The sequence below is a fragment of the Lactuca saligna genome, chromosome 4, assembly GCF_052625555.1.
Source record: "Lactuca saligna cultivar CGN05327 chromosome 4, ASM5262555v1, whole genome shotgun sequence".
NCBI lineage: Eukaryota > Viridiplantae > Streptophyta > Magnoliopsida > Asterales > Asteraceae > Lactuca > Lactuca saligna.
In genome coordinates, this window is record NC_136420.1 from 32,141,565 (window position 1) to 32,155,513 (window position 13,949).

The 13,949-nt window shown below is 31.5% G+C and overlaps 3 protein-coding genes across 3 annotated transcripts; 2 read left to right on the plus strand and 1 right to left on the minus strand.

Moving 5' to 3' along the window:
* Nucleotides 1–1,035: 1,035 nt before the first annotated feature.
* On the plus strand, nucleotides 1,036–2,943 carry LOC145041514 (F-box protein CPR1-like). Its single transcript, XM_078989624.1, has 2 exons — nucleotides 1,036–1,290; nucleotides 1,388–2,943. The coding sequence occupies exon 2, from the start codon at nucleotides 1,402–1,404 to the stop codon at nucleotides 2,662–2,664; it is 1,263 nt and encodes a 420-aa protein (XP_078845750.1). The 5' UTR covers nucleotides 1,036–1,290; nucleotides 1,388–1,401; the 3' UTR covers nucleotides 2,665–2,943.
* On the minus strand, nucleotides 2,944–7,484 carry LBD2 (LOB domain-containing protein 2). Its single transcript, XM_078989626.1, has 2 exons — nucleotides 6,636–7,484; nucleotides 2,944–3,135 (listed from the first exon to the last, which is right to left on the minus strand). The coding sequence occupies exon 1, from the start codon at nucleotides 7,345–7,347 to the stop codon at nucleotides 6,640–6,642; it is 708 nt and encodes a 235-aa protein (XP_078845752.1). The 5' UTR covers nucleotides 7,348–7,484; the 3' UTR covers nucleotides 2,944–3,135; nucleotides 6,636–6,639.
* Nucleotides 7,485–12,072: 4,588 nt separating this feature from the next.
* LOC145039446 (uncharacterized) lies at nucleotides 12,073–13,173 on the plus strand. The gene has a single exon (XM_078987508.1). The coding sequence runs from the start codon at nucleotides 12,073–12,075 to the stop codon at nucleotides 13,171–13,173; it is 1,101 nt and encodes a 366-aa protein (XP_078843634.1).
* The last annotated feature ends 776 nt before the right edge of the window (nucleotides 13,174–13,949 follow it).

Here is a 13,949-nt window from a genome sequence, read left to right on the forward strand (position 1 = left end):
AAACAAATCTTTGGATCCTATTTTGCTATGAGATGTTGAGGAGAATGATGATCGGACAATACTAACGGAAGATGAGCTTCAAGACTTTGTAGATGGTGGTGATGGCCTTCTTTGGTCGGATGTGCAAGAAGCAATGAGAGCGAATGTACACTCAACCAAATATTAGGAGCAAACGAGAGCGTTATAGAGACGATGATGGTGATGATATTAGAGATGTGGGGAACGATCTTGATGAAGAAGTGAATGCCTTGGATGATGTTGACTCGGAAGCCGAACATGTACCTGTACCATGCGATTAAACTATATTTGACACTTTCACACTAAGTAGCTTCTATATTACTATATTAGAATTTTGAATACTATGTTAATGTTTTTCTATGAATTTTTCGGTTTTACGATATTAATCATATATAGACTTTTTAGATTTTATGATATTAATTCTAAATATAATATAAAAATATTAAATTATATGTAATATTAAAAAAAAAAAAAAAAAAAAAAAAAAAAAAAAAAAAAAAACTGCTATAGCAACGTTATACCACCGCGAAAACCACGATTTCAAATAGCGGCCTGTAATTGCTATCGAAATTTTGATCACGATAACTGCATAGGATGGAGCTGATGTGATGCTGAGTTAACAACGTTTTTCAATGGTTTGGTTGTGACCACTTCCCTAAACAATAGTTGTGTAGTCATATAAGTTTGTTAGGATCTCATGACCAATGTTCATTATTCTCAATGATTTCTCAAGATCTTACATCTAATTTAGCTACTGATTTAAATGACTATTTGAACGGTGTGATATTTGATCCAATTAAACTCATACCGAATAACCCATAAGCCGGCGATTCGAACAACCGAATCTTCACGGCGTGACTTGGTGAACAAATATCTTAGTTTTATTCGCACTGAGTACATGCCCAAAGACCGACAGCAAGCAACGGGCCCACGTTTATTCCGACCCCGACAATCACAACGTTGGATATAAATTATGCGTAAATTATGTGTCTCCTATATTAACCTATATGTAGTAAGTAATTGATTAAATCGTCAATATACGATAGGCAATTGAGTTCGCGACATCAGGTTACGACGAGTAAATGTATAAAATTTATAAAAGAATAGGATCTCAACATCACACCAACCCCACTCCGTCTTCACCACTTTCTGTGGACGACTTCTTTCATTTCAGTTCTTATACGTTACCAGTCAATCCAATGTAAAGATCCAAATAAGTATTCAGATGTTTATGTTCCAATCAGTTCTTCAATCCAATCACTCATGATCGAGGTATTTTTATAGAAAAAGATCGGATTTTTATGTTTCTATTAAAAACAATTTGCTTGTTTTTAGCCCACCCTCGTCAGAATTTCCTAAATCCGTGCAGCAGATTGAGTTAAAATGGCGGAGAAAGCTAGCAAAGCGATGAGCTTACTGAAGCTAGCGGAAGAACGAGCTTCGTTGAAGAAAAAACTCGAGGAAGGAAAACAAAAGCAACAGCTAGATTCTGTACCTTATCTTCCAAAAGATTGCGTATCAAATATCCTTATCCGATTACCTCTCGAATCCCTTCAACGATCCAGATTCGTTTGCAAGCCATGGTATAGCATCATCAACAGCCGTACATTCGTTCACGACAATCTTCAACGAGCTGAGAAGGTCTTGATATTCTTGAGCCCCTTCAATCTTGTTTCTCGCTGGTCTGATAAAGATTCAGTTTTCCGCGAAAACACTAATACGTTTTCTGTTGAAGCCAAGATCTTCGATCTGAAATCAGTTCATGTGCTTCATCGACCTCTAATCGACTCATCATCAAAGTATGCTATCAGATACATGATGTTAGCCGATGGGAAGATAACAATAGGTGAGTTTAACGCCACTTGTTTGGGCAAAATTAGAGCAACCTGCGATGGTTTAATCGTGATCGATAACAAATTGAAGAAAGGCGAATTGGTGATCATGAATCCGGTCACTCGCGAACTGGGTTTACTTCCCTTAGGCACGATATACCCTTCACATGAAGAATCATTCGCGCTTGTGAATTGTACACAAGGGTACAAACTAATTCACTTGTTTCGTGATGAATCACAGTTCATTGGGTGTGAAGTTCTAAGAATTGGTGAAAGATCATGGAGGGTAATCGATGGGCCATGTTTTGGGCTCTTGAAGTGGTTTGGATACGAACCGGTTTTTGCAATTGGTGCATTGCATTGGGTTCCTGAAATTGATCATAGTGAATACATAGTCTCAATGACTATAGACGATGAGAAGTTTTACAAGACGGAGCTTCCAAAAGTTGGTAGATTTAATGATAGAATAATGGAAGTGTCTGGATGTCTTTGTTTCGTGGCACATGAAGAAATGAATGAAATAAGCATTTGGTTATTGGAGAGTTTATTCGGAGAATGGAAAAAGATATATACGATTGGAGTTGGGTGTATACGAGATTTGATCCCTCTTTATTTTCCAAAATTTAAATGGGAGATATATTTCATGGATAAAGATGGTTCGGTTTTCGTTTTTGATTTTGAAAAGGAACAAATGCGAAAAGTTGTGATCAAGAAGGAGATTTTTCCAATTCATCAATCTGCGTATACGATTCATGTCAATAGCCTCGTTTCGTGGGCAATCATAGAGAGCGGTCATGATAATATTGACTCATGAGCACTAAGTACGTAAAAAAGATAAATTTATATCTGACATTCTCGCACAGTATATTTTGGATCTTAAGGTAAACATTATAGGTTTTTGAATATGAGACCTTGTTTTTAGAATTCCACCTTTAGGTTTGATGGGTGATCTAGATCAATAAGTCTGTCATATCACTTTATGTTGTTCCTTATATATTTTCACACATACCAAAATGTGAGTCTATGTCATTATGTCATGTGTATATATTATTATTTACATATATATGAATCAAATATATTGTTTTGAGTGCAATTATCTATTCAATTAATTTACAAAATACTAGTTAGATATGAAATGAAATAAAGAGTTTAAGAAGTGAAATAATATTACATTTGTATGATAGAAAAAAGTACTAAAACAGATGGAAAAAAGGGTAGGGTAAATGGGTAATCAAGAGGCCAAGAATTTTGAGCTGCCATAGAGTTATTGAACTGTTTAACCGACCTGTATATAATTATCAAATCATTAGTAACTTTATAACAAATAAATTACAATCTATGATTTGCTACATATATAATAACAACATTTAGCAACAATAAAATTATCATTCATTTACTCGTATTTATTATCAATGTCAGAGTTACATAAAATTTGGTTTTAAGATGCATACAAAGGTTGTAATGTATGACTACTATTGTTGCAATTGGTCTTAAACTGATCCCCCCACAACATCAGTCTTCTTTTAGAATTTGAACTTATATAATTTTTTTTATGTACTTTTGTAAAAAGAAAATTGTATAATGTTATAGTGATTTTTAAATATATTAACTTATTAAGAAGAGTACATAACCTAAAAATAATAATTTTGAAATATAATTTAAAATCAATTCATAATATAAACACTTCTATTGAACTAAATGAAGAATAAAAATGTACACGTTACAAATGTTGTTAAACAAATTACCTAGCAAAAAAGGACTATTAACCCATAAGAACCCAGGCCCATGGGCCTAAACTCAAAAGTATGGAGCAACAGGCCATGACCAACTAGACTTGTAGTATCCATATTTTTATTTTAATTGTTGTTTTACAACTTCTTATTTTGTTTTGTATATGTAATAATTTTTTTTTTACTATTATTTAATATAATCTACCTCCTTTAATAAACAAAACATCTAAACTACATGTCCCTTTTCTAGATAAACTAATTGACACATGACAATTTTTAATCAATTATTAATGTTATTTTTTTTTTAAGGTAATTGGTATAAATCTTTCAAATATCCGTTTTTTTTTTTTTTTGTAACATAAATATTTGAAAATGGTAAGTAATTATAACATAACTATTCAAAAATTGGAATTATTTATAAGGAATTTTCAATTTTCATTTTTTTTTTTTTGTAATTGGATCTTAATTTTTAAAATACGATTTAAAATTTAGGACGTAATGCTTTAAAAGACTAATAAAACAGTTTTTAGTTTTATCTAATAGTCATTTATGATTTTTTTCCGTGATAAAATTTTTAATTGTTAATTTTTTTTGTCTGTATAAAATTTTTAATCATATCGACCCCGGTTTCCACAAGTTATAACTTAGTGTTTTATTAAAGTGAACTGAAAATTTATTTTTACTGAATATTTCAAAATTTTATGTTAGACAATTTTTAAAATTTTTAACTGAACCATAACAGATTTTATATGATTATGGAGCTTATATTTTTCAATAAAAAAATGAAAACCACTTTCCCACCACCACACATTGCCAACGTCTTCTTCGTCTTCTTATTCACCTCTACCGGAGATCACCACGATGCCATCTCTAACTTCTTCTTTCTCTTGTACTTTGTTGTTCTTGAAATATTATGAAGTGACGATGTCAATCTCTCAAACATGACAACTAACCTTTGTTTTTCAAGTTTTTCGCATTTGAGTATGGACCTTTCAAATATCAAAAGAGTTTTTCTGTTTTTGCAATGAATGCAAAAGTTCTTATGAAGATGCCACTAGACTCTTAATTAAACAGGATAGTTAACATTCACGATGTTGCTAGATTGATAAATAGATGAAACGACAACAAAATTTCCATTCCAATGAACAAATTCTGGAAAATGACACAAGTCTTCTAAAGAAGAAGCTCACCCTTTGAGAAATTTTTTGGTGATGAAGGGTTGTGTTAATAGTTCTTGATTGGGTTTGACAACAATGCATGTAATTCAAGAAACGACGAGGAAGGAGGGAGCACAACGACAATGCTGATAATTCAAGAACATATGGCAAAAAAAAAAAATTTAAGAAATTATTACATATTAAAACCGTTCGTTATTTTCAAAGAAAAAAAAATAAAAGAAAAGACCAATGAGCTTTTGAGTGTGTGGAATTGATACGTTTATCTCCTTAGAAATGGGTGGAATTGAAGGCTAAACCGCACCCATTGTATATGGTGTTCCTAAATACGGTTTAAAACGTAAGTAACCTCTAATCACGTCTCACAAGTTGATGACATATAAAAGATATATTGTTTCGATATGAGTGTTTGAAGTTCACATATTTAGCGATTAAAATGTTTGGATAATTGCTTGTATAGCATTTTGAATCTAAAATAGAGGGAATTCAAAATGGCCAACGATTATTTTATTTGTCCAATTTTAATTACTGAATTTTTTTTGGCCCATGTTTAGATAATAAATTTTTAAAACCGTCTAATTTACTCTTTTTAGGCAATGAACTTCTCAAAATCATCTTATTTTAACTATTTTATTTGGCTATAAACCTTAACCTGCTTACATGACATTTTTTATTATCTATATTAAAACTTTGTTAATAGTAAGATGACATGGCTTTTATAGCTATGACTTGACAATCTAGCCTGTTAAAAGCACAAATTCAATTAGTCTGGCAGGGAATCAAATTGGTTACGTGTGTTGTCTTCGTTTTTAGGAAACATGAAGTTCTAACACATTGATTAAAATTTACTACAAATCATTGAATAATGTCATCTCAGTCGGTTGAAGAAACTAAAATAAGACAATTTTGGAAATCTAAAAGTGTATAAAAATAAGTTAGTAACTAAAAGTGGACAAATGTAATTATTTTTATTGGTAATTTATAACATTTTCTCCGAAGTTTAACCGATATTACCTATAATACTTGATCAAAAAGAACTTGAAAAAATCATTAAAGATAGACAAAAAATTAAATTAAATGTCTAAAATGAACTAATGGAATAATTCATTGATAATTTTCAGCCTTTTCCCTAAAATAAAATATCGAAATGAACATTTAATTAAAAAAAAAGCGATAAATTGTGAAATGAGAGTAAAAGTCAAGTTAGAGGAATATAGATAACTTATTTTTACTTAAAATAATCTATTTTATTGAAGCCAATATAAACCTAGCTAATTATTTGACTCTTATAAAATTAAATAATGAGATTATGCTTATCCAAATATTAAATACTTACAAATTTTAGGAATCACAGCTAAACATTATGGTTAACTAAATCCACATTCCGCATATTAAAATTGATCATTATATAACTAGTATATTTTCTATCTTTTTAGAAAATAAAGCTATAATTTAATTAATATTATATCGTTTCGAGAATGATCGAAACAATCTATGGTCAACTAAATCTATATGACTCAAATTGACCATTATAACCGCGTCATTAAGATTTGTCCGCAATCTTAATTAGGGTTTGGGGGTGAACGAAAGCACTCTAAATTAAAATCTTACTTGTAAAGCATACATCCATTAGATTCAAAAAATAATTCATTAATTAAACTTTATAAAAATAAAAAAAAAATCATTAGATGCTAATTCAATTAAATGTCGCTAAAAAGGGTAAATTACAAATCTATATTAGCTCGAGTGATCAAGATTTGTGAAAATAAACACAAAATTTTGAGCTTGAATCATAGACGTATGTATTAGTCAACAAATTATCAAGAAAAAGTTTTTCATTACGAATCTAATCTTCTAAAAGAAGTAAAACAAATTAATACCTTGCTAGTAAAATTGACTGAAGTCGTTCATCATATGCTGCTGTGGATGAATCAAAGAACCTTGTTGTTGATCTCTTTCTTGCTTTAATTTCTCCATATTTTGCAAAGATCCATAGTTGAACATACGCGAATTATCAATACCACCACCATTACCGATCCCATTGCTATGAATATAATCCAACACTGCACCATTGTTAATCCCATTGTTATCACCATTCCATGATCCAATCAAACGTTGCTGCCCAGATTTATTGTTGTACAAAACCCCGTTTTGCGTAATGGGAACTTGTCGAAGATGATGATGATGATGAATATTAGCTTGTTGGTATTGCGTTTTATAAACCCTAAGTTCTTCTGAAACCCTTTGAAACTCTCCTAATGGCCCTAACACAGGATCTTTAAGCCGACAATTCGCTTCCCAGATGAGTGAATCCACCGCTTTTTTCCCGTCTTCTCTAGTCAAATCCTTCACCAATTTAGTCACGTTACTAACCCCGAAGACCTTATGAACAGCTTGAAAATCTTGGGTTTTTTCCGCTGGAAAAAAAGGTGCCAAGATGCACTTTTCTGTGCACTTCTTTCGCTGGTGGCGGCATGATGCGCATGCAGGAACTCCGCCTCCGCCATTGGTGGTGGTTGTCGGTGGCGGAGATGGGGAGGGTGCAGCCTCAAGAACCCTAATGGTGGTTGTAGTAATGTGACTCTTCTGCATCTTTTGATGAACTATATAAATCAAGAATTGAGGGGAGATGATCAAGAAAAGCTTTGAATGAAAGAATATTATTTGATCGATTTAGGGTAAAAAATTAACAAGTATGATAATTTACATCTCTATATAAACAAGATCTTGACCCATGTGCCGTATCACAATACTAAACAAGATACCATTTATATTTATAGCTTTGTTTATGTCAAGAATGAAAAGGGTGTTTCTTGAATAATATAATTAATAAAATCCTTGAAAAAGATAAGTAGACATACCAAGAAATACTATGTTTCTGTGTGTATCTGTGTGTGGGGTGGGGTGGGGTGGGGGTGGGGTAGGGGTAGGGGAAGGAGAGTGATATCTAAATATTACGCATGGAAAGATTGAGGATTTGTTTAAAAAGGTTTAGGGTTTTATGGGTGTTTGTAGGTGGTTCACATGAAGACGAAGGGTGTGTGTACATATGTTCAACTAAATTTAACTTAACTCCCCTAGATTTTAGCAAATGTCATCTAGGTCCGAAATATTTTCTACCTATGTCTATGTCATAATGATATGTCTTCACGAGAAAAAATGAAAAATGGATCCATATGAACAGGTGTTCATAAAGAAAGAACATACATGTAATGGGTTTCATGCTTACTTTTTTTTTTTTTTCATCATATATTCATTTAAAGATTTGCTTGATAGTTTTTTCTCCTCATATATTCATAATTCATTTAAAGATTTGCTTGGAAAGATGTATAGGAATTTGTTCATACATAAATATTTTCTAACTTATTTGGTAATAATTTGTTTTTTTTTTTACTAGAGAAGAAATACTTGAACAATGTTTATAGTCGGGTTAAATTAGTGCCAATTAAAATCGATATTTTTATTGGACATTATTGTTGGATAGACTACCTATAAGAGCAAACTTGGATATACATGGCATAGATATTTCTTCTTCTTCCTGGCCTATAGGGCAAGAGACCAATAACCATCTCTTTTTTTTCTTGCCAAGTGGCCTCGAAGTTACGATCTCGGATCTTCAAATGGGAATAGATAAATTGTTGATCGTTTCCTATGACCTATGGTAACTGACTTTTGTGGTTTGAAGCTATTCGTTTTAGGAAAGGTGCTAAAGATTTACTAGAAGTTGTTTTTTTACATGATGTGTTGGCATATTTGAAATTTTGGTAACACTCTTCTTTTTGGTGAAGAAAAACCAAAAGAAACTCACATTTTTTATAACATAGCAACTCATATTTATATATGGTGTAACCATAGACATAAATTTTATTAATTGGGTCGGTTGGCTTCCCAACCCAATTGTCGTTGTTATGTAATTATTTGTTGTGTTTTTTTTTTTTTCGTCTAATTTCTTGCTAGCGGGTTGCAAATAAAAATTTTATCTTTTAAAAAAAAAAAAAAAAACTATTAAAATAAGTTCTTTTAAGATTTTTAATTTGCAATTTGGTCTGATCGAACGGAAAATGTGTGCACCAAAATTAGCCTTTTTCAATTGGATCCTGAATTCAATGAGACTCGCCATAGAGATCGACTTTAGGGACTAACTTTAATAAACTTGAAGGTTTGGGTGGTAAGAGAAAATAAGAGAAAAAGGCTGGGGGTTAAGTGGGATATATAAGGTTTTGGATATGAAAAGATTGGAAAGGGTAAAAAATTTGGTAAACTTTGCAACTTGCAATGATTATGCTTATTTGTACGGTATAAAGATCCGTAAAGATACCAATGTTATCCATTATTTTAATCTTTTTTAAGATACAGAAATTTTCTAAAAAACAACTGTACATTTTATTTCAAAACCATAATTTTATGTTTTTCTTCAAGAAAATCACTTATAATATTTTTATATTTTTAAAAATCATTCAAATTTATTATCTTTTTCAAAAAACTATTATTTTTTCTTCGAGGTACAACCTAATTTTTATAATGGAGATAGTTTATTAATCGAGATACAACCTAAAACTTTATCATGGAACATAGTTTGTTAACATGAAAATCATTCAAATTTATTATCTTTTTTCAAAAAACTTTTTTTTTCAAGATACAACTTAATTTTTTTATCATAGAACATATTTTTTTAATCATTAAAACTGAACGGAATGATGTTCGACATGCCTAGCTAGAATCTTTTTGCCGAGAGGAACACCAGCCCTCGTCGACATTATCAAGCAAAAAAATATCGAGCTCAGTATGTTTATGTGGACTCTCTCTTCTTTCTTTTTCTCCCATTCTTGTCACTTTCTTCTCTCATACTCCATGTACATGATAAAAATACATCAATCCTAGGTGGAGATGAGCTCGAGTTCGATGTCTATCATAATTCATTGCAGTCTAAAGGTGAAATAGTTCGAGAATATTACTCATGATTAGGACCAGTCCATAGGTTTTTAATGTCTTTGGCAGAAAATATTATTATTCCCCTATATTTACGGGAAACTCATGCAACACAAAATTATACATATTGGTAACAAAGACTAGAATAAATACTCTCATTCTATCTCTTATAACAAAAAGAGGCAAATTAATAGCAATCAAATTTGCAAATATGCAATAACCATTTAAAAACTATAATAAACAAAACATAATATAATCTTGTTAACAACTATAGAGACACAAGACGTATAGTATTAGCAAAAAAAATATTTGTAGAAAAATCATTGATACCAAATAAGATAGATCAAAGGATATTTATAGGAAAAATATTTTTATATTGTATAAAAAATTCTTTTATTAACAATTACAAAAACTCAAACATGATAGATATTAGCAAAATTCATTTGCAAAAGAAACATCGAAGCAAATATAAAAAATAAAAACATGACTGCCAACCTCCAATTTCCAAATAAAGTTCCATTTCCAGTTGAGTAATTACAGATCTTGGAGAGTCTAATTTGAGTGCTTCCAATTTCAATTCTCATTTCCTATTAAAAGACACAGAAGGAGAGTATGACATATTAGAATAAGATCAACAATCAAAAAAAACTTTTTATACACAACTATTGAATCAATGGCATCTTGCAAAACAAATAATAACACATTTTTTTTTTTTTTTTTGTTTCTAACTAGTTAATAAATCCAAATATCCATAAAATATCATCAAATCATCATAGTTAATTACATACCTGAAGCAAACTACAAATATCATTAATCAAACAACTCCTGGCTTTGAACTCAAATGAGAGAAATCAGAACTATGAACTCATGATTTTGAATTAAAAAAATCAACAAATGTTCGAATTCCTACTCCTAAGCAAACTACAAAAACGAAAAAAAAATAAAAAAATAAATAAATAAATAAATAAAATAAAATAAACATGAAGCAATCTAGGGAAACTAATTAAATCAAAACAAATAAATATGAAATAAAAGATAATTTTAGATAATTTTGCCAATATCATAGAATCTGCAAGAATTTTGAAATAAAAGTTAAAATTCAACATCAAACTTTGGCCTCCAACATATATAATACATAAACTTTTTCATTTTCTATAATATCACACTTATATTGTAACCAAAGCAATAGACACTTTAGGCTATGTTTAGCGTACTAATTAAAAAGTTGGCTGTTAGCTAAAAAGTTGACTGATAGCTGAAAAGCTAGCTGTTAAATAAAAAGCTAGCTGATAGTTGAAAAGTAGCTGATAAAAATGATGTTTGGTAAAACTAGCTGAAAAATATAAAACTACATAAAAAGACATGTGAGAGTATGTGTTTCTATAATTAATTAAGGGGTGTATTTGAAAATATTTTAAAAAGCTAGCTTATAAGCTACTTTTTGGCTTACCAAACACGACAACATAAAAAACTCGAAAAATAAGCTAGCTTATCAGCTAGTTGTGGCTCGCTAAACACAACCTTAATAAAAAGATGACATGGTTTTCAGAAGTTTTAATACATGTTTTCATTAGGTCTATATGATGTACATGTGTTCAATCACACACACAATACCATAAACAAAACACATACAAATATTGTTATATTATAGCTACATAACATATATTAATTCTAACTTCTTAAGTACCTTCTCGTGGAACATCCTTTGATATTTCAGTCGTCATTATAGAATCAATGACTCCATTATTAGAGTATTAAACTATTAATTGATTACAGTTTACACATTTACAAACAATTAATTTTCTCTATGCTTATATATACACGCATCGATTTTATTTTTACCACACATTCTCAATAGAAAAAAAAAAGAAAAAAAAAAAAAAAAAAAAAAGACAAAGTAAGTCTTCACAGGAAAAAATGGTGTTTGGTAAAGGTGTTTCTGATCACAGAGAGAACATAGAGCATATTGAAGTAGATGAAGATGAAAATAACACTGAAGATAACACATTTATAGATGATACTCAACAAGTAAACACTCGTGAAGTGAAGGATGACAAGCCATTATTGCAGGAACTAAACATTATTTCTGCTGCAATAAGCAAGAATGTTGGGGGTGCAAAGAAGTGGGTTTGTAAACATTGCAAACAACAGTTTACTAGTTCCTATACGAGGATACATGTACACGTTTTTGGTGCTATGTTGGGCAAGACCGCAGAAATTAGAAGGTGTCCGATTATACTAAATGATTGTGAGAAGCGTGAAAGGCTGTTTAACAAAGTCTGAGATGCTGAAAATGTTGTGGTGTCCCGTGCTTTAAACAACTCCATAATCAATACAAAATAATCTTCCTCTTCTTCTAAGAAACCTATTGAAGATGCATTTGTTATAATGGAAAGAAGCGTTGTTGACTTGAAGATCATGAGAGGGTTTTGCGCAAATGGAATTCCGTTTAATGTGCTACGTAATCCCCAATTTTTGGAGATGGTTAATGCTATCAACAAAGAACCTGTCGGTTATAAGCCTCCCTCTAGCGAGAAAGTAAGGACGGTTTTACTTGATGAATGCCACAGAGATATAGAAAAGGATTTAAATCCTATAAAAGATACATGGTCTACACAAGGTGTTTCAATTGTTTCTGATGGGTGGACAAACATAAAGCACAAGCCACTCATTAATGCCATAGTTGTTAATAGTCGTGGGGCGATGTTCATGTATGTAGAAGAGTTTTCTGGTGTGGTGAAAACTGGAGTTGCAATAGCAAACTATTTGCTTGGATCCATCAAAACAGTAGGACCAAGCAATGTCCTACAAGTCGTTACACACAATGCTGCGAATTGCAAGGATGCCGGGAAGGAAATTGAAAAGGTACACAAACACATTTTCTGGTCTCCTTGTTGTGTGCATACGTTGAATTTGATTTTCAAAGATCTTGGAAATACGTTCTATTGGTTGATGACCACATATAAAAGAGGAAAAGTGGTTGTAAAATATTTTCTTAATCATAATCATGCTTTGACCATGTTTAGAGATAACTCAACACTCGAGTTATTAAAGGTGGCAAAGACAAGATTTGCATCTCATTATGTATTATTGAAAAGGTTAATGCATTGTAGAGAAGATTTGTCTACAACCATCTCCCTTAATTCTTGGAGAGATTCGATGAAACAGGGAGATGAAAATACTAGAACTACTGGATCAAAGGTTGTTGAAACTATTAGAAGTGAAGAGTTTTGGGAGGATGTGGAGAGTATTTTAGCCATCACAAAACCTATTTTTTTGTTGATGAAATTTTGTGATGGCGAGGCAGGAAAAATGGGAGAAATATACAAAAAAATGGACAACATGTTAGGAGAAATTAAAGATGTGATGTCAAATAACAAATATGCTTCCTACTATCCAGAAGTTGAAAAAAATATTGCTTGCTCCGTGGGAGAAAATGACCATTCCATTACATTGTTTAGGATTTGCTTTATGTCCACGATTCTATAATGCAAGTTATCTTTCAATGTTAGCACCTGGTGGAATAGCTAGAAAAGCACCCAACTTAGATAAAGAAGTGGTACTTGGAGTCATGGAAGCGTTTAAAAGAATATCTGAAAGTCAAGAAGAATATCAGATGTTGCGAGAGCAATTTGCAACATTTCACATGAGAAAAGGACTTTATTCGATGGCATCATCACAGATGGATGCGGTAACCATGTATGCGATTGATTGGTGGTCAAGTTACGGTTCTGAAACTCCAGACTTGGCTAATGTTGCCATAAGAGTTCTCTCACAGCCCATTAGTAGCTCCTCAGCAGAAAGAAACCGGAGTACCTACTCTTATATTCACAATGTGAAAAGAAATCGTTTAAATTGTAAAAGGGCAGACAAGTTGGTGTTTATCCACTCAAACATTCGACTCCAGTCACCGTTTTTCTGAAAATTACAAAGCAGGTCCAACCAAAAATGGTATATGAATCCAGAAAATACAAATTTGGAAGGTCCAAGTACAAGATATGAAGACTTGTAGTGGGAGAACTTAGAAGGAGATGATGTTGATGCAAATGGAAATGGGAAAAGGCAAATGATGGATTAGTTTCAAGTTTTTTAGGTGTTGATTGTAACGTCTGTGTTTCTAGGCTTTCCATTTATAGCAATGTAATAGTCTAGGTTAACTTTTGTAACCCGTTTTGAAATAATAGAAGTGTATTATTTGAGTATTATGTGTTTTGTGCTTAATTGCTTAATTATGTGGTTTGATTAATTAAGAATAAAAATAAGCG

What these genes read in the sequence shown, in the direction of transcription:
- LOC145041514 (XM_078989624.1), top strand. Translation starts at nt 1,402, where the DNA reads ATGGCGGAGAAAGCTAGCAAAGCGATGAGCTTACTGAAGCTAGCGGAA.
- LBD2 (XM_078989626.1), bottom strand. Translation starts at nt 7,347, where the DNA reads ATGCAGAAGAGTCACATTACTACAACCACCATTAGGGTTCTTGAGGCT.
- LOC145039446 (XM_078987508.1), top strand. Translation starts at nt 12,073, where the DNA reads ATGGAAAGAAGCGTTGTTGACTTGAAGATCATGAGAGGGTTTTGCGCA.